Source organism: Nicotiana sylvestris, chromosome 7, assembly GCF_000393655.2.
Source record: "Nicotiana sylvestris chromosome 7, ASM39365v2, whole genome shotgun sequence".
NCBI lineage: Eukaryota > Viridiplantae > Streptophyta > Magnoliopsida > Solanales > Solanaceae > Nicotiana > Nicotiana sylvestris.
In genome coordinates this window covers 40,913,991-40,940,217 of record NC_091063.1, presented here as the reverse complement: position 1 = coordinate 40,940,217, position 26,227 = coordinate 40,913,991, and the positions used below count along the sequence as shown (strand labels likewise).

The 26,227-nt window shown below is 35.9% G+C and overlaps 2 protein-coding genes across 4 annotated transcripts; one reads left to right on the top strand and one right to left on the bottom strand.

Moving 5' to 3' along the window:
* Positions 1-1,320: 1,320 nt before the first annotated feature.
* LOC104248363 (probable LRR receptor-like serine/threonine-protein kinase At1g07650) lies at positions 1,321-12,156 on the top strand. 3 transcript variants are annotated; one of them, XM_009804615.2, is made up of 24 exons: positions 1,321-1,536; positions 1,646-1,820; positions 3,519-3,590; positions 3,699-3,767; positions 3,874-3,945; positions 4,620-4,691; positions 4,796-4,867; positions 5,141-5,212; positions 5,339-5,410; positions 5,495-5,566; positions 5,679-5,750; positions 6,310-6,381; positions 6,488-6,553; positions 6,818-6,883; positions 6,966-7,004; positions 7,154-7,215; positions 7,656-8,050; positions 8,139-8,334; positions 8,834-8,986; positions 9,649-9,767; positions 10,183-10,270; positions 10,525-10,765; positions 11,301-11,451; positions 11,690-12,156. In XM_009804615.2, exons 1-24 carry the CDS (start codon positions 1,425-1,427, stop codon positions 12,059-12,061), a joined length of 2,952 nt encoding a protein of 983 aa, XP_009802917.1. In that variant the 5' UTR covers positions 1,321-1,424; the 3' UTR covers positions 12,062-12,156. The 3 variants fall into 3 exon arrangements, with proteins under 3 accessions (XP_009802917.1, XP_009802916.1, XP_009802915.1); XM_009804614.2 differs by having other exon boundaries at positions 1,322-1,536; positions 7,157-7,215; positions 10,183-10,393; XM_009804613.2 differs by having other exon boundaries at positions 1,322-1,536; positions 10,183-10,393.
* A 1,798-nt stretch (positions 12,157-13,954) lies between these two features.
* Positions 13,955-18,557, bottom strand: LOC104248364 (uncharacterized). The gene is made up of 10 exons (XM_009804616.2): positions 18,133-18,557; positions 16,819-16,904; positions 15,961-16,027; positions 15,523-15,665; positions 15,322-15,370; positions 15,102-15,239; positions 14,903-14,983; positions 14,639-14,815; positions 14,453-14,539; positions 13,955-14,297 (listed from the first exon to the last, which is right to left on the bottom strand). Exons 1-10 carry the CDS (start codon positions 18,454-18,456, stop codon positions 14,235-14,237), a joined length of 1,215 nt encoding a protein of 404 aa, XP_009802918.1. The 5' UTR covers positions 18,457-18,557; the 3' UTR covers positions 13,955-14,234.
* Positions 18,558-26,227: the final 7,670 nt, after the last annotated feature.

The window sequence follows — 26,227 nt, the reverse complement described above, 5'->3', positions numbered from 1 at the left end:
TGCAATCAAATCCATGCATAAAATTCTTTTGGCAAATCAATAAACCATTAGAATCGAGAATGATCTCAACCCAAAGAAAGTATGCAACGTGTCTAAGTCCTTAATTTTGAACTGCTTAATTAAGTGATATTAAGATTATGAGAAGTGGATTTTGTTTTAATTCCAAGTCGCGATTTTATTACCACTACATATAAATGCAAAAGTTAGTGTTGAGAAGAGGATGTATTTACCTGCACATCGTGTATGTTTTAATAAAATAAACACATGACATGCGTATTTTAAATAAATATTATTTATTCATAATTAGTTAAAATGTAGTCTTATCTTAATTAATTACTGGTCCATGGTAAATTTAACTCGATCTAGTACATACTACATAGATAGAATGCAGATTTTTATCGAGAAAGAGGTGGAGTGGCTGGTTCTGTAGTGTGTATGCTACATTTGTATTGATTCCATAGTGGCAAGCAATCTCTTCTTTTATCTTTTAAGGAAATCTTTATCTAAAAGTACTAACCGTTTCCTAAATCGTGTCTAATTTAACATCTCAATTCTGGTCTAGACAGATACTTAAAATAGTAAAATAGAAGAATTATTCAGTGTTTAATATGAAGATATTAGGTCTTAATTATGTGATAAGTACTATTATTGAATTTGTAGAATATAATAGAAAAATATAAACTAAATATAATGATAGTATTATATAACTTTTTACAAAATATAATATGAGTAAATTTTATAATTTTGGAAAAGGAAGTTATTTTAACAAATAAAGAAAAAAGAAAATAAGGTTGAGTAAATGTGGAGTTTGTTTCAGTTTGCAGTAAAAGGTTAAATTGGTTACCATCAGCAGTGAATGAGACTGTTCTTCTCTTAACCAGAAGTCTCGAGTTCGAGCCCTGAGTATGAAAAAATTCTTGATAGGGAGCACTCCCCCTCCCTCCTGAATGAAGCCCTACGCAGTGCGAATCCGGATATAATCGAGCTCCAATGCGGATATCGAACACTGGGTGGGAAACTAAAAAAATAGGTTAAATTGCACGGTGAAATGAGTTCGATACAATCGAAACGGGCCGAGTGACAGTACCGAATGGGACAAATTTAGTATACAGTGTTTCAAGAATCTGATTAAAATATTAAAAACACCACAAAAAAAAGTAAGAGAAAATTAATCTTAAAGAATTTGCAATATACTAGAGTAATAAAAATATCCAAGAAAGGGGTGTCGCAATTGTCACTACCAACCAATCCCGTCATTGTTCAAATTAATTCTCTTATCTCCTACTACATACGTATAATGCTCCCACCTCATCAGCACTTCACTCTTATAAAATGAACTTTCACCCAATCTTCTTTTTTCTTGTCCCTTGCTTATAATAAAATGGAGTGCTGAAATTCTCTAAGGATTTCGTACTAGCTTGAAAATGAGCATGATGCTTCTTAAATCTGCATTCTCTTCTTCTCTTTTGTTAGTTTTCTTCACAGTTTACTGTTTAGCAGCCACTAATTCTAAGTCCAAGCTCCATCCAGCAGAAGGTAATTATAAACTTGTTTAATTATGTCTACATATATATATATATATTCCTACTTTGTAAAATATTATCTGGCTTTTCAATTCTCCCTTGGGTTCATTTTATATATGCAGTGAAAGCATTGAAAGAGATAGCCAAAAAGCTTGGGAAAAGAGATTGGGATTTTAACAAGGATCCTTGCAGTGGAGAAGGAAATTGGAGTGTTGCAGTTACTGTTAAAGGACTTGAGAGTTCTGTTGCTTGTGATTGCTCTTTTAACAACAATTCTACCTGCCATGTTACCTCCATGTATGTATAACATCCTCTCTATCTAATTTGTTTTTGAACAAACATAATAAAATTTGCACTCTTGGAGTAACGATAAAGTTTTATTCATGAGACCTATGATTCACGAGTTCGAGTTTGTAATCACTCATTGATGCTTGTATTAGGGTATGATGATTATCATCACACTCCCTTCTCTGAATCCTGCATGAACGCAGGATACACCGGACTGCTTTTTTTGTTGGCAAAATGAGAAGATTGAGATTAAGGGAGTTGTTCTTGATTAAGTTTGAAAGATTGAGACTTTGAATCTGTACATTTGTTTTGATCCTTCTAATTCTACAGTGGCAGACCTTTTGCGAATAGGAAATGAAATGAATGTGTTCGCTTTAAGTAACACTTACTTCTATGGTTCACTGAAAATTGAGTCACCGTCTTATTTGGCTGTCCAGTCCAGCCAGTAGTGAGGTGTCAGTGGACCCCATGAGCTTAAATAGCACTCCCTCCATTTTAAAAATTAGATAAGTATTTTTTCTTTTTAGTCTGTTTCAAAATAAATAATATATTTTTAAATTTGGAAATAATTCAACTTTAAACTCTTCATTTTACTCATTTTACCCTTAATGAGAAATTTTTATAACCACACAAATGTCATGGCCCCACAAAGCTTTTACCACTTAAGTTTTTAAGACTACAAGTGTCAAAAGTCTTTTTTTTTTCTTAAACTCCGTGTCGAGTCAAATTACCTCATCTAAATTGAAAGGAAGGGTGTAGTAAAGTTTTCAAAAACTTAGATATATTTCAATTTTTCAATTTTTTTTTTCAATAAGTGTATTAAAAAATACTATTTCGAGAAAAATTTAATTTATATACATTAATACTGTAAAAATTATTTAGAGTTCCAGGCTTTGTAATTCAGATTACCAATTTAATTATTATGGACAATTATATTTTAGATGATGTGAAAATGCACGAGTATTCTTCCACACTGGTAGTTTGGTATAAGAGATTAGCATAATAATTCCAAGATAAAATTTGGGATTAGCTATTTCATGTTTGGTATTAGCTAATTTCAGAATAAATTTCACACTAAAATTATGGTGGGATTAATTATACAATATAGAATGCGAGATAGTTAATTCCATGAGATATCTAAGTCATACCAGTTTATCCCGCCATTCTACCAAACCACCCTAGCGTATTGAAGTTGAACTTTCTCAAAAACCTACCAAATAAACAACATCCTCTTTGTCTCGATTAATAGCCCGTTTGGTCAAGCCGTAAAAAATCAGCTTATTTTGAGAAGTGTTTTTTTTCAAAAGTGCTTTTCTCAAAAGTACTTTTGGTGAGAAGTAGTTTGTGTTTGACTAATTAGTTTGAAAACACTTCTGAGCAGCAATTAGTGTTTGGCCAAGCTTTAAAAAACTGTTTCTAAGTGTATTTTTCTCAAAAGTGTTTCTTAAAAAAGTGCTTTTGAAGAGAAACTACTTTTTTCTGTTTCTCCAAAACTGCTTTTGATTCTCCTCAAAAACACTTTTTTTCCTTCCAGACACCAAAAGTGCTTTTGGCAAACAAAAAAAAAACACTTTTGACCAAAAATAAGCTTGACCAAACAGGCTATAAGTTATGTAAAATTTCATTTAGCCCATCTATGTTGAACTTACATGCAATGCAATGTCACTAGTCGAAAGCTAAACACCAAAATTTATTTATATGCCACAGAGCTCTGAAAGCACAGAATATTTCAGCAAATGTTCCACCAGAATTCGCTCAACTTCGGCATCTTAAGCAGTTGTAAGTCCTCATTACAACATTACTCAATAGAATTTATCCTTTGATATATATATTTAAATGTTCAAAACTTAGAATCTGCACTAATCCAACAAAATTATGATTATGCAGGGACCTCAGTCGTAATTATCTCAATGGTTCAATCCCGTCTCAGTGGGCGTCACTGCGCTTGCTTGGCCTGTATTAGCTATTTCTCACCTTAAATATTTTCATTACTGCTTAATTTTTCTATTCTGGTTTAGAATAGGCTATTTGGCATGTAAACACTTGTTATTTAAATTTGCAGCTCTGTTATGGGAAACCACTTGTCTGGTCCATTTCCAAAAGTTCTCACCAAAATCCCTACGCTTAGGAACCTGTAAGATCAAATCTTTTTTGATTCCTACTTGTCATTTCTACCGTTGCATTTAATTTGTGCTGAAATGTGTTATTTCAATCTTTTTTACATTGAGTTTAAGTTCTACTACTTGCTAACTGTATAAAGTATTTACACAATTAGGTCATATAAGGTAATTACAAGTAAATTTTTCTGATAAATATAATTAGTAACTTGGCACCCAAAGGTGTAGTGTAGCCTAGTGGTCGATGAAGTGACCGGAGAACCATGGGGTCTCTGGTTCAAATCTCAATGGAGACAAAAATATTAGGTTTCCTCTCACCTCATCTGTATAAGCCGTGGTGGACAGAGTTACCTGATACCTTGTACTAGTGAGAGGTAGAAAATTAATTGAGGTGCGCACAAATTGTTATACAATCGGTGTATATTGTTTAAATCCTTTACTATTTGAGTCAAGTGATTCCTAGATTGAACATCTTAAACTATAATGTGATACTGAAGTGATAGTCATGATATGGTGGTGTAAAAAAAAAGATCCCTATATGTCATGTCTCTGTGTGTGTATTTCTTTTAAATTTCTTTTCCTAAAGCATTTTATTTCAAAAGCAAACTGCTGCTCTGACAAGAAGTTATGATCACCTGTATTCGGTTCTGTGAGAGTTAAAGCACTTCTTCTATGATTGTCATCAATACAGGAGTATTGAAGGAAACAGATTTTCAGGATCAATTCCTCCAGAAATTGGCAACTTGGTTCATATGGAAAAGCTGTAATTATTTTATCTCCTATTTTATTTATGCACGTTTTTTTTCCGTTCTGGATTTCCTTAGTCGTTTTCACCTTTTATTAATGCATCTCTGCCTTAATTTTCAGCGTGTTGTCGTCAAATGAGTTCACCGGAGCTTTGCCACCCACATTGGACAAGCTAACCAACTTAACTGATTTGTGAGTTCACACTTCAAAATCTCTCTCATTTGCTCATTCTTTCTTTCTTTTGTGATGGATGATCACATAATTAACTTTCTTATTTTTCAGTTTTCTTTTGGTTGCGGTTATAGCACTAGCTTCTATTACTAACTGTCCCTGATTCCGCTATAATATCCTTGAGGATCTTAAGTTGACATTTCATTTTATAACTATTTTTGTTCTGGTATTTGTTCCTTTGTAATCAAATTCAACAACTAACTCATTATATGCTATGTTGTTTGGCGATATTAGGAGGATAAGTGACAACAATTTCACTGGAAAGATACCAAAATTTATCAGCAACTGGACAAAAATTGAGAAACTGTAAACTCTCTGAACTCCAGTTTCTAGCTTCTCAGGAATGTTAGGAGGCAAAACTCCAAATTTTGCTGCATATTTCAGTTGTTGTTCTGATTTCATGAACCTTCAATGTTACTCTAATTTTTGCAGGCATATACAAGGCTGTTCTCTGGAGGGTCCTATCCCTTCTGCTATATCTTCCCTTACCAGCTTAATTGATTTGTAAGTCAATGTGAAACTCCTGTTCAGCTTTGGTTGCTTTGAGAAGTAAACTAATTATTGTTTTTTTTCTTTGATGAATTTCAGAAGGATCAGTGACCTAAAAAGTGGAAAATCTGGTTTTCCACCATTAGATAATCTAGAATCCATGAAAGTACTGTGAGTTTCTTTACTTCTTCTTCCTCTAATGGACTGCTTGGAGGACATTCCATTTCAATAATTTGGAAGCAATTCCCGATAAAAGATTCTTAATTGCTCTTGTGCAATGCAGAATACTAAGGAAGTGCTTAATTCATGGTGAGATTCCTGAATATATAGGGGACATGAAGAAATTGAAGACACTGTAAGTTTTAAGAATTTCACTAACTTTTTTTCGATTGAGTTCTCCTGCTTATTGAAACCTTTTCTTTGGGGAAGGGGGTTGTTTCTGGCAGCGCCCTGAAGAGGCAAATGCTGAAGATACCGAACCTCACTATTCTTTGTGTATGGAGGAAACATGTTGTGATTAGTCAAAAATTAATAACAGCAATCAAAGATGTTTTTTCCCAGGAAATCGACTGGGGTAGCAGAGTATCTTAAATGTCTAACTATTAGGATATTGTCACACTGACAACTTTTCTATTGATGATTATACATTTGAAATGAAGGAAGTATCTTTTCCTCCTTTGAACCAATGAGTTATTCTATGAAAAGTCTTACAAAGATCGAATGAGGTGCACAAAGTAATGACTGTGGCCTTATTTTAATTTTAACTGTGACAACATCTTTTGATTAGTATCTTCAGGGAAAGAAAAATGTCTTATCTGTTTTCATGATATATACACATTCTTTAAGATTCTGACATTTTTCAGCTGAGATTTGTTTTGCCATGGAACTTACTATTATTTGCTTTGTGAATTTAGGGACCTTAGTTTTAACAGCTTGTCTGGTGAGATCCCGTCATCTTTTGTACACCTATCCAAAGTAGATTTTATGTAAGTGGATATTCTTCAGATATCCTTGTTTCTTTCTAGCCATATGCTTGCTTATCAATGTTAGGCTTACATTTTTCTCTTCTTTTATTCTTCTGGTAAATTGCAGGTATTTGACAGGAAACAAACTTACTGGACCTGTTCCTGGGTGGATTTTATCAAGAAATAAGAATGTGTATGCTGTTTTCTCAACTTATTTCCTATAAACTTGCAATCAGTTCCCAATTGGCAATTGCTGTATAAAATTTTGTTTATGAACTGCATGCCTTTTGTCCAAATAGTGGCTTAGATTGAGTATATCATTGCCAAAGAAGAATCGCAAAAAAAAATAAATAGTTAGAATAGATTATTGCCAAGCGTCAAACCCGATTGAGGAAGAAGTTATTATCGTCGACTTCCTAAACTTTCGTTTTAATTTGGTCGTTTGTTTGCCTCACAGAGACGTTTCGTATAACAATTTTACATGGGAAACCACAGCACCTATTGAATGTCCGCGTGGAAGTGTGTAAGTTATCTGATAAAATTGGTTATTTTTCATCTGGCTTATTTGTCTGCAGTAGTTTCTAACAGTAAAACAATTTATCCAGAAACTTGGTGGAGAGCTACTCTGCGTTGGGACAAGAATCGTAAGACCAATGTGCCTATGTCTCATTTATCTGTTGCAGTGATCCTTCAGAGGAAACTATTGTTTTCTCGAGTTTTCCTATAACATTTGATATATGATATAGAACTTTTCTAAGCACACTAACGACTTTTTGTTTTGTCTTCTGTATAGCAGAAACAAAGTTCATCCTTGCCTGAAGCATGATTTCCCTTGTTCGGAACCAACAAATAAGCGTAAGTAGAGTTTTACGAGTTCATTTCCTGATTGATAGCAGAACAAAACCTTTGTCTCCTGTCAGATAAATAGGTGGACTTGTAGTATGAGGTCAGCTGTTGGTAGAAAATATAAAAGTGAAACAACATTGACATTTATGAGTTTTACACAAGTTTGACTAGTAGGCTGAAGGGAGGCAAGCTTATGGCTGTTGGATCAATAGAGAAGTATCTTCTTTTGTGAATTGAAAAAGATCTATGTATAATAACTTTCCATTTGCTTACAATTTATCTACTTAGGCGTGTGAAAAAACAAGGGAACTAATCATAGCGTTATCCAGTTACATAAATTCAGGAATTCTAATACTGAGAATCCAATAACCGTATTACTGTCTTCTGATCTGTCCATATGATTTTCTGCTGATCTTCCATTAAGAATTCCATTGTTTACTGGTGAGCAGAAGAGTATTCTTTGTACATCAATTGTGGAGGCAAGGAAGTATCAATCAAGAATGGTACAAGCCGCAAAACATATGAAGCTGATTTAGAAGCCAGAGGTGCTTCTATGTATTATTCAAGACATAACTGGGCATTTAGCAGCACAGGAAATTTCATGGATAATGACGTTGATTCTGATGTCTATATCGACACCAATGTCTCTGCCCTGCTTAATGTCAAGGCTCCAGAAGTTGAACTATACAAAACTGCACGTGCATCTCCCCTCTCCCTCACATATTATGGACAGTGTCTAATGAATGGAAACTATACTGTCAAGCTCCATTTTGCGGAGATAATATTCACAAATGATACTTCATTCAACAGTCTTGGAGAGCGGATATTTGATGTCTACTTGCAGGTAAATTTCATAGACAGGAGGGAAATGAAATGAGTATGAATTTCATGTTTGCTGCTACCAGAGTATTTATTTTGTCTTCTTGAGACAGGAAAAATTGGTGTTGAAGGATTTTAACATTGCAAAAGAAGCTGGTGGGCCGGCTAAGCCCATTGTGAAGACTTTCAGTGCAGCTGTGACAAGCCACACGCTGAAGATCCATTTTTACTGGGCAGGAAAGGGGACTACAGGAATTCCCGTTAGAGGGGTTTATGGTCCTCTAATTTCAGCTATATCAGTGGATCCTAGTATGTACCCTTACTCTCTTCATGTTTACAGTTATCTTGCTCACAGTTGCATATACGAATCCTATTTACTGAATGCCATAGGGGGCATATATCAAGGCTTATAAAAGGTTTTAAGGCTGTTTTGAATGGAATAACCAATTCACACACGGGTAAAATTTCATCTTGTTATGTGCTTTTTTATTAGAAAGCATAAAGCTTATCATTTTAAGGGTCTGTAACCATCTAATTGTCATACTGCTACTTTTTACTGAGGCATAAGTATTTACGCTGGAACCTAAAAGGGTTGTCTTATACCCTTAATTTGCATGATGCATTTACAATGAGGGGGCCTCTTATACGTCCCCAATTCAGTTCCTTAATCTTGTTTGGTAGTGGAAGCATCCGGATTTATACTATGATTTACTAGAAAAATGTTTCAAATTGCATATGCAAGTCAGACTGGCTTGCAAAAATCGTCAAAGTTCTGGAGATGTCACATTCTTTTTCCTTCTCCATGCAGATTTTACACCTCCTTTGCCTGCCACTCAACGGAGTAAAATTCATGTTGGCATATTGGCCGGGGCAATAGCTGGATCGCTGTTTCTTTTCCTTCTGATCATTGGTATCTTGTATAAGACAGGCTGTCTTGGAGAAAAAGTATCTGCTGATAAAGGTAAATAACTATTGGAATTTTACTTTGAAATTTCTATCATAATATCAATTACATCCCGTTTTATTTGACCTTCCTATTGTAGGGTCAACAAAAATATTCTTTAACCTTCTCTGTACCAGGAATGTCATTCATATTAAATCATTTGATTACAACCTTCTTTTATAGACTGTTAACCTACCGCAACTCTACTCCATTATCCTCCTTTGATAATTTGACCATAATCCTGTTAACTTTGTTTATCAAATCATTCTGAGTTCAGTGGTTGTTTATCTTGTGTCCAGATACTTTCAAAATACAATTGACTGTTACATTCTTGGGTACACAACCAAAATAAATATGGATATGTGATGGCTAGATAGCCAGACATGCACCCACTGGCACATACAACAAAGAATATAATGCTTTTGTACAATATTTTAAGTTAAATACTGAGCTAGATGAATACGTTCTAGCTATTATTTTACTTCTTACCAAAGTATATCACCTTAAATACGTGAAGTTATACTTTACATTCTTTTGACTCGTTCATCTCATCAACCAATTTAGGCTTTCAAAATCATTAATGGTCTGAAGAACTTGACCAGGTCCTATATGAACCTCGAAAGAAATATAGTAGTGTTATAGCCATTACCTCCCACTGAGATACTTTTCCTCTTGAACAGAACTTCAAGGACTGGATCTACAAGCTGGACTATTTACTCTCAGACAGATTAAAGCCGCGACAAAGAATTTTGACCCAGCAAACAAGATAGGGGAAGGTGGTTTCGGTTCAGTTTATAAGGTAATCATCTTTCCCAGAACATATTAGATCACCATATATAACTATAAATATCAGCATCATAATGGCATAGTGAACATGCCTCTTAGAAGAGAAAATGAAAGCCTAAAAGTCTATAATTCCAGAGACCTTCAATGGATGTGTAAACTTTTTCTGTAATAGGAGTCTTCACACTTCTATCACCATATATATTGCTATAGCCAAGTCACGTGGAATTTACTGATCATTTTCCTTCAATAGAGATGCAGATTTCTTGTTGTTATGAGTAAAATATGTGGGGTTCATTTCAATCAAGGTGTACTATCTCCAGTAACTTAGCATGTCACAGCTTATTGTCAATTTGTCATCTTGCCAGCTTAAGTTGACCATAAGCTGCTCAACTGTGAACTGCATTTTGAATCATGATTCTTTTATACAGGGTCTATTATCTGATGGAACATTAATAGCAGTGAAGCAACTTTCTTCAAAGTCAAAACAAGGAACTAGAGAATTTTTGAATGAAGTAGGTATGATATCTGCAGTACAGCATCCGAATCTCGTAAAGCTTTATGGATGTTGCATTCAAGGAAATCAATTATTATTAGTGTACGAGTACATGGAAAATAACTGTGTATCTCGTGCTCTTTTTGGTAAATACTTCCATCCTGTGATCACCCAAAATATGTCTGCTGCTTATGCACTTGACATTGTTTATCTTACTGAGCTGATCTATTCTTGCTTTTCTTTTCTTTTCTTTTCTTTTATCTTTCTCGTACATTAGGCAAAGGACCAATCTGCAAAATGAAATTAGACTGGCCGACACGAAGGAAAATTTGCCTAGGAATTGCAAGAGGTTTAGCGTACCTTCATGAGGAGTCAAGCATGAAGATAGTCCACAGAGATATCAAGACCAGTAATATTTTGCTTGACAAGGACTTCAATCCTAAAATATCAGATTTTGGCTTGGCGAAGCTCCATGAGGATGATAATACCCATATTAGTACACGGATTGCAGGAACTGTGTAAGTATGATGAAACTAGTTCCTCTTGTTCCAATACCATTAGAACGATCTTTGGTTGATACGTACTTAGAGAAAATGGTTTGACATTTAATCCTCTCATGTATTTTGAAACAATCATGGTACTGTTCTCATCACACAGCAATTTTGCAGGTATAATCTGCTAAAAAGTAAACAAGCCAAGAACTTCTTACTTACCTAGAGAAATATAGCTTTTTCCAGATATTAAACAGCCATTATAGAGTAGTAATATAAAACTTTATTTATCAGTGTAAATCCACCTCTCTTTCCCTACCATGTAACTCCTTGGTTTACTAATTATTAGCGCCATGACATCTCACTTAGTTTAATCATAATTTCCTATTTTGGAATTCAAAAGAGCTATTAGTGAACCAGATATCTTATTGCTACTTCAAATCTTAAGAAATGTGGAGGTTGCTTAAGTCAGAAAACTCTTTAAATTAGCAAGTAACTGTATTAATGGCGAGGAACCCAAGATCTGATATGTTGGAACTTCTTCGGTTATTTGATGATACAGGGGTTACATGGCTCCAGAATATGCAATGCGCGGCTACTTAACTAGTAAAGCAGATATTTACAGCTATGGAGTTGTTGCATTGGAGATTGTTAGTGGGAAAAGCAATACAAATTATAGGCCAGCGGAAGATTGTGTTTATCTTCTTGACTGGGTAACTGTTTTTTCCCTCTTAAGATTGAGTATTTTTTGCTTCCATCATCCTTAAGGACATCCCCTTCTACTTTCATGTTAAACCAGAACATGTTAATTAAAACTGAGTAATGACATATTATTATTGTTCCCTACATCAACTTGAACGTTCAGACTCAAAAGAACTTCTCAAAATTTGCTTAGCATGTCATATTTTCCCAGTACATTAACTGTTATATATTTTGATCTATTTGGGTTAGGCTTATGTTATGCAAGAGCGCGGAAGTATATTGGAATTGGTTGATCCAGACTTAGGTTCCAACTACTCAGCACAAGAAGCAATGGTGGTACTAAATGTTGCACTTTCATGCACTAATGCATCTCCAACACTTAGACCAACAATGTCTCAAGTGGTAAGCATGCTTGAAGGCCAAACTCTCGTTCAAGATGTCCTTTCTGATCCAGGGATTTCAACAACCGGTTCAGGATTCAGATCGATGAGAAGTCACTTCTGGCAGACTCAAAGCCTGTCAACTGATGGTACGCGTACTGATTCCACTGTCTCAATTGGAGATGGAGAAGAAACTGTTATACTTCAAAGAGTTGAATCTTCTGTACTATCCAATAAGTAAACAAAATGTCCGCTAACACATGTAAGTGTACATATGAACATTTAAATGTAGAATGAATCATAACTTTATCCAAAGAGCTGCAGCTTGAATTTTCATACCAGTCTTAAACAACTACTAATAGAATCTTTACTAAACTGAAGGGGCCTCCAAAAGCAACATATTAAAAAAAATGGCATTATGTCATGGTAATGAACATAATTCAAAAAACTAAAGAGGCCTTTATTTAGATCAAAGTGTTAACGAAAATCGTACAACAAATAGGAAAACAAATTTATTTGAATTGCGAAACGAATTGATGAAATGAGTTGAACATCTAATCTAAACCTTACTGAAGTGACATATAAAGCAGCTCTTTATCTTTTGTAAGATAGAAAGCTGAATCACTAAGAAAGGAATTCATAAGATATATTATTCCTGTTTTGAAATTCCAAAAAGAATATGTTGGATATGGTTTACTAATTTGAAGATTAAATATTGCATGATTATTGGCAAAGGACCTTATGATAGGTTCACCCCTGTAATATGAGACGGGCCGCTTACTACTACCAAGTACCAACCTCATCCTAATAATTGCCTATGATAATTTTGGACATCATCATTTATAGTTCTATTTTTTTTTCTTTTTTTGATACGTTAGGAAATACTAAATAGAAATATCAAAATCTCATGTAAGTTACATTGCTTAAATCTACCAGAAACAAAAACTCCACCTCTTTTTTCGCCTCTTCTCATACTAGTAGATCTTCTTTATGTCTGTGATCTTCATTTGCGAGAAAGTCAGTATATTTGGTTGTCTCTCTCTTGATGTGTATGATATTTTTCTTGTTGGCTTCAAACCCATTGTATCTGCAATCTAGCCCTAAGATCATGATATTGTATGTCATCTTCTTTGATAAGCTTAACAACAAATAGATAGTCCTTTTTCACTCCTTCAAATGAGTTAAGTGGCTTACTAATCAGTTATAACTTGGATGTCCCTTTTTTTCCACTTGTGTCCAACACTCTCCATGTCGCCGATACCATATAGACAACCAACTACATCTACAATATCAATTGAAAGAAAGTCATTTTATAATTATATTGGTATAACGAAAATGTAGCAACAAACATTGATCGTAATCAGTATACCTGATAACACGGTGTATGTTCAACCTTGAGACGATCATTTCTGGTTTTATAAATTGAAATCCATTCATAGGAATATTAACAATATCTTCTCGCTGTTTCTGGAGCGCATTTTTTCAGGAAGAAAGAAATTTTAACAGTACTTGTCACTGCGCTAACTTGGTTCGACTTTTCAGTGAGTACTTTATGTTACCTGTTGCTCATCCTTTTGCTGGATAAATTGCTATTTGATGCAATGATGGACTGATGTATTGGATTCTCTATTTGTGTGCAACTCTCAACACTTGGAACTGTCATTTATTTACAATTAAATTGCGGAATGATCTTTGTTAAGATTGACCGAAAAAAAGATTAACAAATAGTACTACTTTAGTATAAATTGGTAACTATTAACGAACTTAGTCTGGTAAAGTTTCCGTGGAAAAATTGACGGAATACATTCTGATAAAAATAGCACGGGCTAGCCAGTTTTCGAACTGGTAATTGAAAAATAGTCATCGTTTGCAAAGTCATTGAAAAATAGTGGAAAATCCTAACATAATATACGGAGATTGGAGCACCTGTGTTCTTCGATATGTTTTTTCATAGAAAAAAATTAGGAGCACTGATGAGCGGAATTTATTTGTAGTATAAGCAGGACCTTATAGTTTTTGATCAATCTGCCTCAGATGCAGTTTTAACTATCCGTTTTCGCTTGAAATCTCATGTACCTATCCTCGTTACCGAGCTAGCACAGTTATTTTATCTTGCTTGTAAACTTCCAAATCGTCAGCACAAAGCACAATGAATTTAATTATTCTATTCTCACTCGGAAAAGGCAACACTATCTCATGGTCTGCTGAGCTTACTTCTCTGCCCAGATTCACATTAAAGAAAGAAAAATTACCAGGACAACCATAAACATTGATTTAACAATAACACTTGCATAGAATATGTACGGTTTCACCGCATCAATATCCATCGAAAGCCCATACTGCCATTAACATTCAACAACTGAAGCTCGAAGTCGCTCAAAGAATAAGCACGGATGATATCCTTAATGCAAAGCTCAGGCGCCGATGTTTTCAATCACAACACCTTTGTCCATCCTCTTCACAATACCGGCAATAACCTGAAACATAAGATTCCAAAACAAGCACTTGCTGAAGATTACACCATTGGTTATAAAGCCATAAGCTGCCTCTCTGACCATAGTGATTTTTAAATCAAAGTCGCCTAATCAGGTATAGCAGTTAACTGAAGATTTCTGAGTGTTATAGGTCTCACCTTTCCAGGTCCTAATTCATAGCTCTTCTTTAGCCCTTTTGTTAGGAGGGTTTTCACTGTGGTCTCCCATTGAACTGGTGAAGTCACCTGCATAACTCAAACACGGCAAATCAACATTCATAGATAGATTGTGTCCATCCATAATTAATTAACTTAATGCTGTGGATATACTGTTTGTATTCTTACCTGGCGAGCTAATATTTTCTTAATTGTGTCTGGATCTGCATGTGGTTGCGCGTCAACATTTGATATTACTGGTATTCTGGGAGTTCTGATCTCTGTTGCACCTAGAGCAGCTTCTAGTCTTGAGACAGCTGGATTCATAAAACTTGTATGGAAAGCACCAGCAACAGCTAGACGTACCTGGAACAATCAAAATCCAATGTTAAGATGCGAACACCATTGGCAGTTGGCAGCCAAAACTACAGCATTTGGAGAGAAAGGAAATACCGTCATTCGAGCTTTGAATGATTTTGCTTTTGCTTCTACCACTTCCACTCCTTTAAGACCTCCGGAGACTGCATAATTTCCCTACAAAAATATACAATGTCAACAACAAAACAGGAAAATGCTTAGCCAGGTGCAATATTGCAAAATGTATATTAAATATGGAATTTAGTCTGGTTACAGAGCATTTGAAAAAACTCACAGTGCACAAGAAATTTGCAATCTGAACTTTGTTTGCTTCATCAACTTCCTCATTAGCTGCATCACACAGTTTTTGTACCTTCTCAGAGTCCAGTCCAATTATACTAACCATTGCACTTTTTGCAGCATCAGCAGCGTCCTGAAGGTAAGGGAAAGAGTAGATATTTTTAGAGTTCCATGCAAGATATATATTTTTTTGTCATTGGATTGTTGAGCATTACCTGCATAGCTTCTCCTCTTAGCTTGACCAGCTTAAGCCCATCCTCGAAACTGGCAGAGGCAATAGATCAATGGGGACAATAATGAAATTTAAGTACTTGCATTTAAAAGAGTGGTAAACACTGAAGGATTAAAAAAGTAACATCTAATACATAAGCAACTCCTAATGTATGTCTTTCCATAAGGTTATGCAGGGTAGCAACCTGAAAGCTCCTGCAAACGCCAGAGCAGTGTATTCGCCCAAGCTTAGACCACACGTCACATCAACAGAATCAATTATTTGCTGACCGCCCTCACGAGCACGGAGTATCTCTACTGCAGCTAAGCTAGTGACATAGATAGCTGGCTGGGAATAAGTAAGTTATGAGCTAGTCAAAAATTGATGTTAAAGTTATATCCTATTGTCATCACAAAGAACATCCATAAAATCATCTCTGGGAGGAGCAAAGCAAAAAACAAAGGCATGCATTAACAGCAAAATGTGCATATATTACAGAAGCCTTCTACTTTCCTTTTCTGCATATTGTTTATTAATCAATATGTTGTAACTATTAGGAAGTCATTCTATAAGACCCCAATACCAAACAGGATATGTGGAGCAAACCAAAAGGAAAATGATGAAATGATTAATGAAAGAATACCTGACTTAAAACAGTGGAGTCTAACTTCTCTTTAGGACCATTAATACATATATCCAAAAGGTCAAACCTGTAAACCAAGAATAAAGGAATATTAAAATAAAATGCTTGATTATCAATGAACACATCTAGACTAGAGAAAGTCAGAAATGACCACATTTCAAGAAGGTTCAAGTAGTACACATCAAGGATAAAATGAGAGTTCGCTTGACAAGGTATGGTCATGTCCTGCGTCACCACCAGATACACCGTCCAGTAAATGTGAAATCATTGGTGAGTGGAAGTGTTAAAAGGGTATGAGGTAGACCTAAAATCACTCGGAAGGAAGTTGTACCAAAGGACATATAATTTCTTGGGATCCATGCAGACTTACCAAAATATAAGACACAAGGAAAGAAAAAGATCTATACAGGACATACCTTGTAGTTGAAAATATGTTTTGGTTATGTTAGAGCTTTTACTTTATGCGTATGCTTTTCTAGGAATTGTTTAGCCTTTCAGAGATATATACGTTATAGAAAATATAAAGAACTTCTAGTACTTTTTGACTTTATTTTTATTTTCAATTTATGTAATATTGGCCTGAGATGAGTTTAAATTGAGTAACATGGTCAGTGAGGACTCAGATAAACGACCCCGACTTCACGACTTATTTGGGACTGAGGCATAGTCATTGTTGTTTGTATCAATCAAAACATCATTAACCAGCTACGCCTCAATCCTGAATATTAGAAAAACACAATATGAAGATTTTTTAGGGGAAAAAAGAAGAAGATAAACTGCAGATGCATTTGTGCGATTAAGCAACCTTCTGAGAATGTTGACTAACGAATTTTAGGAGACTTGAACCAATGTATTTACCCCATAATTTCATTTGCTCTCTTGTATAATTCAGCTGCAGCAGGCACCTTCTGAGCCTCTGCACCCATTCCAACAGATTGTGCCCCCTGCAGAAGTATAGTGCAGATAAAATAGTTTTCTACGAACTTTACGGAAGCTCCACTAATCGGATAATTGTGATCTTAGTGACACGACTGTTCTAGAAATTAGTCATCTACAGTAATGACCAAGAGCTACTTAACCAAAGACCCGATATTCACTAAATTAACAATGGGTAGATAGGTTTGAACTATAGCTGCTTGAAGGTAGCCGGAGTAATTGAACCTGGTCAAAGTTGAAGCATGATGGCACTAATTTACTGCATATTATCTGGAAATACTAAAATGATAATATTCCTAGCTTCAGTCAATGTCTGCCTTTCTCTGGTTACATTACACCATGTTGAAGAAAACATTATTCTAGCATTCTTAGGCACAAATACTTATCAAGTGATTATGATCATTTTGATTCAGCAAGAATGCTAATCAAGTAACTAGACAAAATGAATTAGCACAAATCGCACATAAAATGAATCTAAAGCAAGCAAATTTTCCAACATATTTTCAAAAATCAGTTGATGCAACAAAGCAATTATACAACGTATTTAAGATGAAGAGACAGAAAATTTATTAAATAATTATCGTCATTTAAATCGGCAAGAAGCACCAATCAAGTGACTAGACAACTGAATATAGAATTAACATAAATTCCACACAAAATGATCTCAAAGCTAGCAAACTTTCAACCTAACTTCGAATCACTTGAAGAAGTAAAGCAATTGTACAACATAGACTTTCCTTTTTCCATTCAAAATCTAATCAAGTAGCAGAAATGTAAGATAAAGAAGAGACGAAATACTTATCAAGTACCGTCTCCGTTGTTTGACTTAAAAAATAAAGAAAGGCTCTTGAAACTTGGGGTCTAAAACACGTCTTAGACTAAAATGGTAAAATGATAATTTTTTTAAAGTTAAATTGTTCCTAAATATAGAAAATTGTTGTTCTTTTGGGGACAAACAAAAAAGTAAAGTGTGACACTTAATATGGGACAAAGGGAGTAATTATCATGTTGGAGAAAAAGAGAGGGAGTAATTATCAAAATTTCAGATTCTGCAACAAATGCTAATCAAGTAATTAGACTAGTGAACAACAGAATTAGGCATAAAAGGCACCCAAAATCATCACAAAAGCTAGCAAATTTTCAAACCAGTAAAGCAATTATACAACACAAACATTTTTCTTCTTCTCAATCCAATCCAGTACGAGACATAAAAAAATACAAAAACGAAATTGAAACCTGTCCAGGGAAGAGAAAAGCATTGGTGGGCTTATAGTCAGCGAACAAGGCATCATCGACGGCAGTTCGAGATCCAACGGAAACGCTCATGAAAACCCTAGACTTATCCAAATGTATACGGCTAAATCTTCGGATGCCATTGCTTGAAAGGAAGCAATTCGAGCTGGAGAGGGAGAGCGGGGCGCGGTTATGGAGAGAAATGGAAGGAAGAAGTAAGGAGGAGGATGAGCTCATTGTGAAGATGGATTGAGCGTGAGACTGAGTTGATGGAAGAGGGAGTCGACTAAGTGGATGGTGTTGATGTTGGCGGAGGAATGCATGCATTTGGGACTAGAGAGACGATTTATACTATGAGAAACTTATATATCGTGCTGCAATGGCGGAGTTAACGAAGTGCTTTGCTCTGGAATCCCGGGAAAAGGTTAGTCCAATAGAGTAGCCAAGCATAAACTCCGATTAATTAAAAAATGACCACAATTTCAAAACTAATCAAATTTTAGTCATTTTTTATGTAAAAATAAAATCTGAATAAAAATACTCTTAAAAATTTAAAAAAATTCCAGCATAATATGCTAGAGATTTAATCTTTTACATATGAAATTACAGCATAATGTGCTGGAAGTTTATACGCACGTAGGGAGACAATGAGGTGATGCGGGTGCGGGGCGAGGCGGGTTACAACGTTTACGGGGGCGGGGCGGGTTCTAATTTTTTTTTTTAGTGTGGGGCTGGGCGGGGGCGCGAGTTGGGATTTTAATTTTTTAAAATAAAATCTAAAACGCTATTTCGTTACTCTCTGCTCGCAACTAAAAGCTCATTTTTTCTCAGAGGGTTTCTTTATGCAGTCACGCACAATTTCAAATCTTTCTCCACTCTCTTTGTCTCTCAATCTATTCAAACTTTAATTTCTTCTCCTCCCTCACCTCATTTTAAATCTCATTTTAGATTTTCATATACCATCAAAACAACATATATCAATAAATGAGTTGCTTGACTTGCTTCCTATAATATATGATTCAACAAACTTAAGTACTGGTGCAAAATTGAAAGCAACTGACAATAGGTAATCGATAAGTCATTGTGAGCAGATAGTCTGATTCCACCTAAACTGAAGTCTAATCTTTCTAAGGGCAGTAGAACATCATCCATGCTAATCTTTGCATTAGGTGTCCTCCCAACCAAACTTTCAATGGTCAACATATTCCTTTTCTATCATTCCAATAAAACATATTTGTAAAATAAAATAATAGAAAATGATGGGCAACCAGTCTAATCAATTTTATAAGAAATGAAGTTGTAGTATTTTAAATTAGTTAACTAAGATTCAAAAAAATCCAATATGTTTTAAGTAAAATGAGTTATAGACGAAGAAAAGAGACAAATAAAAAAATTGAATATGCGGGGCGGAAGGATGCGGGTGTAGACACAGTTTTAAATGTTACGCAGGGTGGGGCGGGTTGAAATTTTGCGGGTTAAAACAACAATCGCCTTGCTGTATGAGTTAAAATATGTCTTTACAATATTTGAGCCGAGAAAGTATTAAGGGAAAAGTTCTCAAGTCGTCGTTCATCTAAATGACCCAAGAAGCAGCGAAGTTTGTGGTCGAAGAGTCAATGAGAGTCGTAGTCGAGGTATCAACAAGGGTCGAGGTCGAGTACCGTTGACAGAGCTGTAACGGTTAGTTTTCAGGATAGGATATTAAAGACAATAAGAATATTCTCTGCACTTTGTATTGTTAGGTTTTTTTATGAATATGTCCCATATAAATAGGAAAAGAGGCAATGATAGGGGACATGTGATATTCATTTATAAAGAACACACTTTGACTTAAAGAATTGGCTCTCACTTGCTAAGATACAAACATCACCTTTTCACTGAGATTCTTGTCCATGCTTTTCCATCAGATCCAAGAATAACTCGAATATTCAAAAATTTGTCTATCATTCATCATTGTGAGGATGAATACTTATTCCTTCCTTTCTTGGGTAACCCATTCACTCTATTTACTTAAAAGCTATTTATTATTGTTCTTTATCATTAAATGTTATTTTATTATACCTAATTTCTAAAGTATTTATTGCATGTTATTGCCATTATTCGACCAGATCTACGTTATATCTGTTGCTTCTATAAAAACTCCATCTAGGGACATTATTATTAGCTAAGATTAACCCTTATTTCTATAAATTTAATTATTGAACTAAAATTTATATTTTTTGGTTAAACAATTTGGCTCTGTCTGTGGAGATTTCTTTGTTAAATATTTAGTTTCCTCTAGATCTACAACTAACACAGGTCACTAACGTCAAAAAATCCAAAATCTCCTTTCTTTGTGTATACAAAACCCTACATGGTAGGTAACCGAGAAGAAAAGATGAGAATAATAAGTGACTGCCCAACCAACCTCATGAATGTCATCAACGAATGGTGTGAAACAGTAGGCAAGGACACAATGCCTAATGCATCTCATAGGCGAGATAGGTTACCGCCCCCACACTGCAACATAACAAAACCCCGTGGTAAAGGGGCCTCCACGTCTATAGAGGAAGAGACGCCCCCAGTTGTGAAAAAACTCCTCGAGGTGTGGCTAACCGACACGCTAACAACCGTCCTCAACAAACCCGCTCCAGGCATGACTACAAAAACCGCAATGACTTGCACGATGCAACAAACAGAGGAGCAGTGCAACCAACCCCTCCCTCCAACGACAGGTAAAACTCACAGTGTCATTGATAGTGCAGGTGACAACGCCCTCACTGCCATTCTAAAAAGGATGGAGGAAATAGAGAATGAAAACAAGGTGCTCCGAGACAAGATGAAAGAACACCAAGATCGGGTTGACAAGATACCGGCCACTCCTAAGCTGTTGTCGAAAAGGGACGTATACGATGGCACGATCGATCCCGAAGATCATGTGACTCACTATGTCACCGCCGTGATAGGCAACGACCTCGCCAAGGAACAAGTCTCCTCTATTTTGCTGAAAAAGTTTGGCGAAACCCTCATGGAAGGAGCATTGACATAGTATTCACAACTACCAGCCCGCTCTATAGAAACTTTTGAAGAAATGGCTGATAAATTCGTAACTGCTCATGCCGGAGCCAAGAAGGCCGAGGCGATAGTAAACGACATATTTGCTATCGGGCAGTCCTTGGGAGAGGGGCTAAGGGACTTCCTCGCGCGGTTCAACCGAGTAAGGAAGACTCTGCCCAACGTATCTGAAGGGATGACGGTCACAACCTTTCAGAACTGGCTGAGTATAGATGGTTCAAGAGCAGCTAGAAAACTGTTGAGTCGGTTGATGAAATATTCCCCAACCACTTAGGGTGAAATCCACAATTCTTATTGCGTCGAGGTCCGAGCAGATGAGTACAACCTCAACAGGCCAACTCACCGACTAACCTCGGTACAAGCTGAATCTACAAAAGATCGAAGAGACAACGCCAGAAGAGATCATCCAATTTCGCGACCTAACAGGGAACGACATCAACCATATATCAGGACGTCCATTGCACCATCCCCCCGTTACGAAGAAGGCTTGTCCAGACCAAGGATGGAAACTCATCAGAACGAAAGAGGTATGCCTCCCTTATTATCTACTCATAATTTTTGTGTGTTACCCACAGAGATAGTCTACGCTCAGGAGAAGCTCGGACCAAAGGTGAAGTGGCCGCTGAAGATGATATCGGACTTGAACGCCAGAAAATTCGATGTCATCTATAAGTTCCCCCTGTCACTTAGCAACTCTTTGAGGTGCCCTTGTCGGAACATGTTTGCCTATAAGAGAATGCCATTTGGTCTATGCAACGCCCCTGCTACATTTTAGCGTTGCATGACAGCAAAAATTGCTAACATGACTGAAAAAAATCTGAAATTTTTATGGATGATTTTACACTCTTTGGCAAAATATTTGAGAATTGTCTTCACTACTTGACCTTAGTTCTTAAGAGATGTGAAGAGACAAACTTAATTCTTAATTGGGAAAATATCATTTTATGGTTACTAGGGGAATTGTTTTAGGACATAAAATCACTGCTAAAGGGATAGAAGTTGATAAGGCTAAAATTGATCTTATAGCAGGATTACCCTCTCCCACAACTATTAAAGGCATTAGAAGCTTTCTAGGTCATGCAGGTTTTTACAGAAGGTTCATAAAAGACTTTTCAAAGATTTCAAAACCGTTGACTAACCTCTTGATGAAAGATATTAAGTTTGATTTTTAAGTGATTGTTTGAAAGCATTTGAGACCCTTAAGGAAAAGTTATCAACTGCCCCTATAGTTGTGTCCCCAGACTGAAGCAACCTTTTGAGGTCATGTGTGATGCTAGTAATACAACAGTTGGAGCTATTTTAGGCCAGAGAAAGGATAAGATCTTTCGTCCTATTTACTTTGCCAGTAGAATAATGAATGAGGCTCAACTAAATTATGCCACAACAAAAAAAGAGTCACTGCTAGTAGTGTTTGCTTTTGATAAATTTCGCTCTTATTTGATAGGAACTAAGGTCACTGTTTTTACTAATCATGCAGCTTTAAAATGCCTCTTAGCAAAGAAAGATGCTCGACCTAGATTTTTTTTATGGATTTTACTTCTACAAGAATTTGACCTTGAGATAAAAGATAAAAAAAGTGGCTGACCATTTGTCTAGATTAGAAAATTCCGCCCTTGAATTTAGTGAGATAAAAGAAGACTTTCCTGATAAACATATTTTCTCAGTTAACTCAATTGTGACTCAACCACCCTGGTTTGCAGCTATTGCAAACTACTTGGTTGGAAAGTGGACACCCCAAAGTCTCTCTTACCAGCAAAGAAAAAAGCTTATATCTGATGCAAAGTATTATCTGTGAAATGAATCTTACTTGTTTAAAAATTGTGCAGTTAATATCATTAGAAGATATGTGCCTGAAGAAGAGATGAACAAAATTTTATATCACTGTCATGATGGAGAAATTGGAGGTCATTATGCAGCAAATTGAACAGCCTTTAAAGTTTTGAAAGCCGGATTTTTCTAGCTGAATCTTTTTAAAGATGCCCGAGCATACGTTGCACAATGTGACATGTGTCAGAGAATAGGTAACATCATTAAGAAAGATGATATGCCATTGCAATCAATACAGGTATGTGAAATATTTGATGTTTGGAGAATAGATTTCATGAGTCCTTTTTCTTCTGCTCATTCTTTTGAATATATACTTGTGGATATGGATTATGTGTCAAGATGGTTGGAACCATCCCCACAAGGAAAAATGATGCTTGAACTGTGTGCAATTTACCCAAAAAAAATATTTTTACCAGATTTGGCATACCACGAGTCATCATTAGTGACCAAGGGACTTATTTATGAATAGACAATTTTCTGCTTTGCTGACAAAATATGGTGTGATATCTTATCCTCACATATTTTATAACAAATCTTGTAGGAAGAAGATATTATGAAAAAGAAGGAAAGAGGCTAAAAAATAAGAGAATGAAGCAAAGTCACAGTTGCACACATCATCTTCATATTCGCAAATGTGAAATATACATATGGGCTTATGGGAAGAGACAATTAGAGATGAAAAGGAGAATAATTGCATATGTGAAATCTATATACGCAAAGTCACATTCGCATACATGGAACCTACATTTGCAAGTCTAACCTATGAAGTCAAGAATGGAAGCAAAAGAGTTATAGATACATATGTGGAATCTATATACGCAAAGATCACATTTACATATATAGAACCTGCATTTGCAAATCTAACTCATGAAGTCAAGAATGAAAGTAAAAGATTCATAAATACATATGTGGAATCTATATTTGCAAAGGTCACATTCGCATACATGGAACCTACATTTGCAAGACTAACTCATGAAGTCAAGAGTGAAGCACAAGTGCCATAGTTGCATATATGGGATCTACGTACACAAAGGTCACATTCGCTGTAACGACCCGACCGGTCGTTTTGAGCTCTAGCGTATCATTCGGCGGTTTGAGGCTATGAGCAGCTTCACTTCAAGTGTTTTGACTTGTACGCGTGGTCAGAATCGAATTTTGGGAGGTTCGGAGTTGAATTGGAAAGAAAAATTCTTATTTCGAAAGCTTTAAGTTGGAAGAATCGACTAAGATTGGATTTTTTGAGTAAACGGCCTTGGAATTGGGATTTGAAGGTTCCAGCAGGTTCGTATGATGATTTCGGACTTGAGCGTATGTTCGGATCGGGTTTTAAATGACCTGGGAGCATTTCAGCGCCTATTGTGGAAGTTAGCATTTTTGAAGAATTTCATAAATTTGGGTTAAAGTGCATTTCAAAGTTATTGTCACGACCCAAAATCCACTAGTCGTGATGGCACCTAACCCAACCCGCTAGGTAAGCCAACTAATATATATCCAGTTTCAATGATATTTTACAGGACAATTAATCAAAGAAATTATCTAAATCTTATACATTTCCAAGAACTGATAGTACAAATCACGAGCTTCTAATAATAGAGTTTACAAAGCTTATATGAAGTAAATACATCTTCTGTTTGAAAAGTACATAAATAGAGTTTTATAAATCTAAGGCTACCATGAACAAGGGCAGCTGAGTCTGGATCGCAGGTGCACCTTCAATGCTAGCTCCTGCCATGCACAGTAACATCGGTATCCGAAATCTGCATGCAATGTGTAGGAAGTGTAGTATGAGTACAACCGACCTCATGTACTCAATAAGTAACAAACCTAACCTTAGGTTAAAAGTAGTGACAAGCTGGAATATAGGTCGGGTCAAACACCAATAACTGACAACATTTCATAACAATGTAAAGCAAGTAAATAAAGAAGTAGCTCAGAGATAACATGCTCAACCTTTTCATAATTTTTCAAAAAACAGTTCCACTTTTCAAGTATATCAGTGAAAACTTAAAATAATATGAGATAGTTTTAAAACTGTAATTTTTCCCAAAAATCCTTTCCACAATAAATAAGATGTTTCATTTCTTCTTTCCAGATAACAAGTGCGAAATACCTCACTATGCCTACATATCAATATGTGTGAAAAGTCATGAATAACGTGATACCGTACAGTATAAGGAAAATTGCATCTATATGCCGGTATGTCATGTATGAATGTCAATGCCATATATCTCAGAGATGAATCATGTACTCACACTCTCAGAGTACTCAACCTCACTGTCTCGCATTATCTCTTACCATACTCAATACTCAGCTGTCATGACCCGGATTCCCCATCGTCGGAACCGTGATGGCGCCTAACATCGCACTTGCTAGGGAAGCCAACGTTAGAGTTATATTCACCTTTTACTTTACATTTTCATAATTTAAAATTAACAGAACTAATTCGAACAGAATTAAAGGGGGAAGTACATATAAAACCAGTTTTACAAAAGCTATTAACAACTCCGAAACTGTTACCACCCAGAAACTTGTGTCACAACTCACGAACATTCTATGAATAACTATAAGTATGGGTTTGAAAGAAGAAAATACATCCATTTCGAAAAGGAACAAACAGAAGTAAGGAAAATATGAGGGGACGCCAGGGCCTGCGGATGCCAGCAGGACTTCCTTGGGTCTCCTGGATGAAGTATCAGCAACCGACCTCTCGATCAGCCTTTACCAGCTCCAAAATCTGCACAGGAAGTGCGGAGTGCAGTATCAGTACAACCGACCCCATGTACTGGTAAGTGTCGAGCCTAACCTCGACGAGGCAGTGACGAGGCTACGGCGGGGCATATATAATATAACCTGCAGTAGTATATAATAAAGCAAAAGTAAATGTAATGGAACAGTAACTTGCATCAAATAAATACGGAATCAAAATAATTTGCCAGCACTCAGCTATAACCAATCGTTAAGAGAGTTTCAATAGTATGGAATAAAATCACAATAGAGAAAGAGTACAAAATCAACAAAATGATGCAGCGCGCATCCCGATCCCACCATATAACAAGTAACAATATGAACATTCACCCTTATTACTCCTTGTTGTGGAGTGCAACCCGATCCCACCTGTCCACTATTATTACTCCTCAATATATCACCCTTATTCCTCCTATTGCGGCGTGCAACCCGATCCCACCTGTCCACCCTTATTACTCCTTGTTGCGGCACG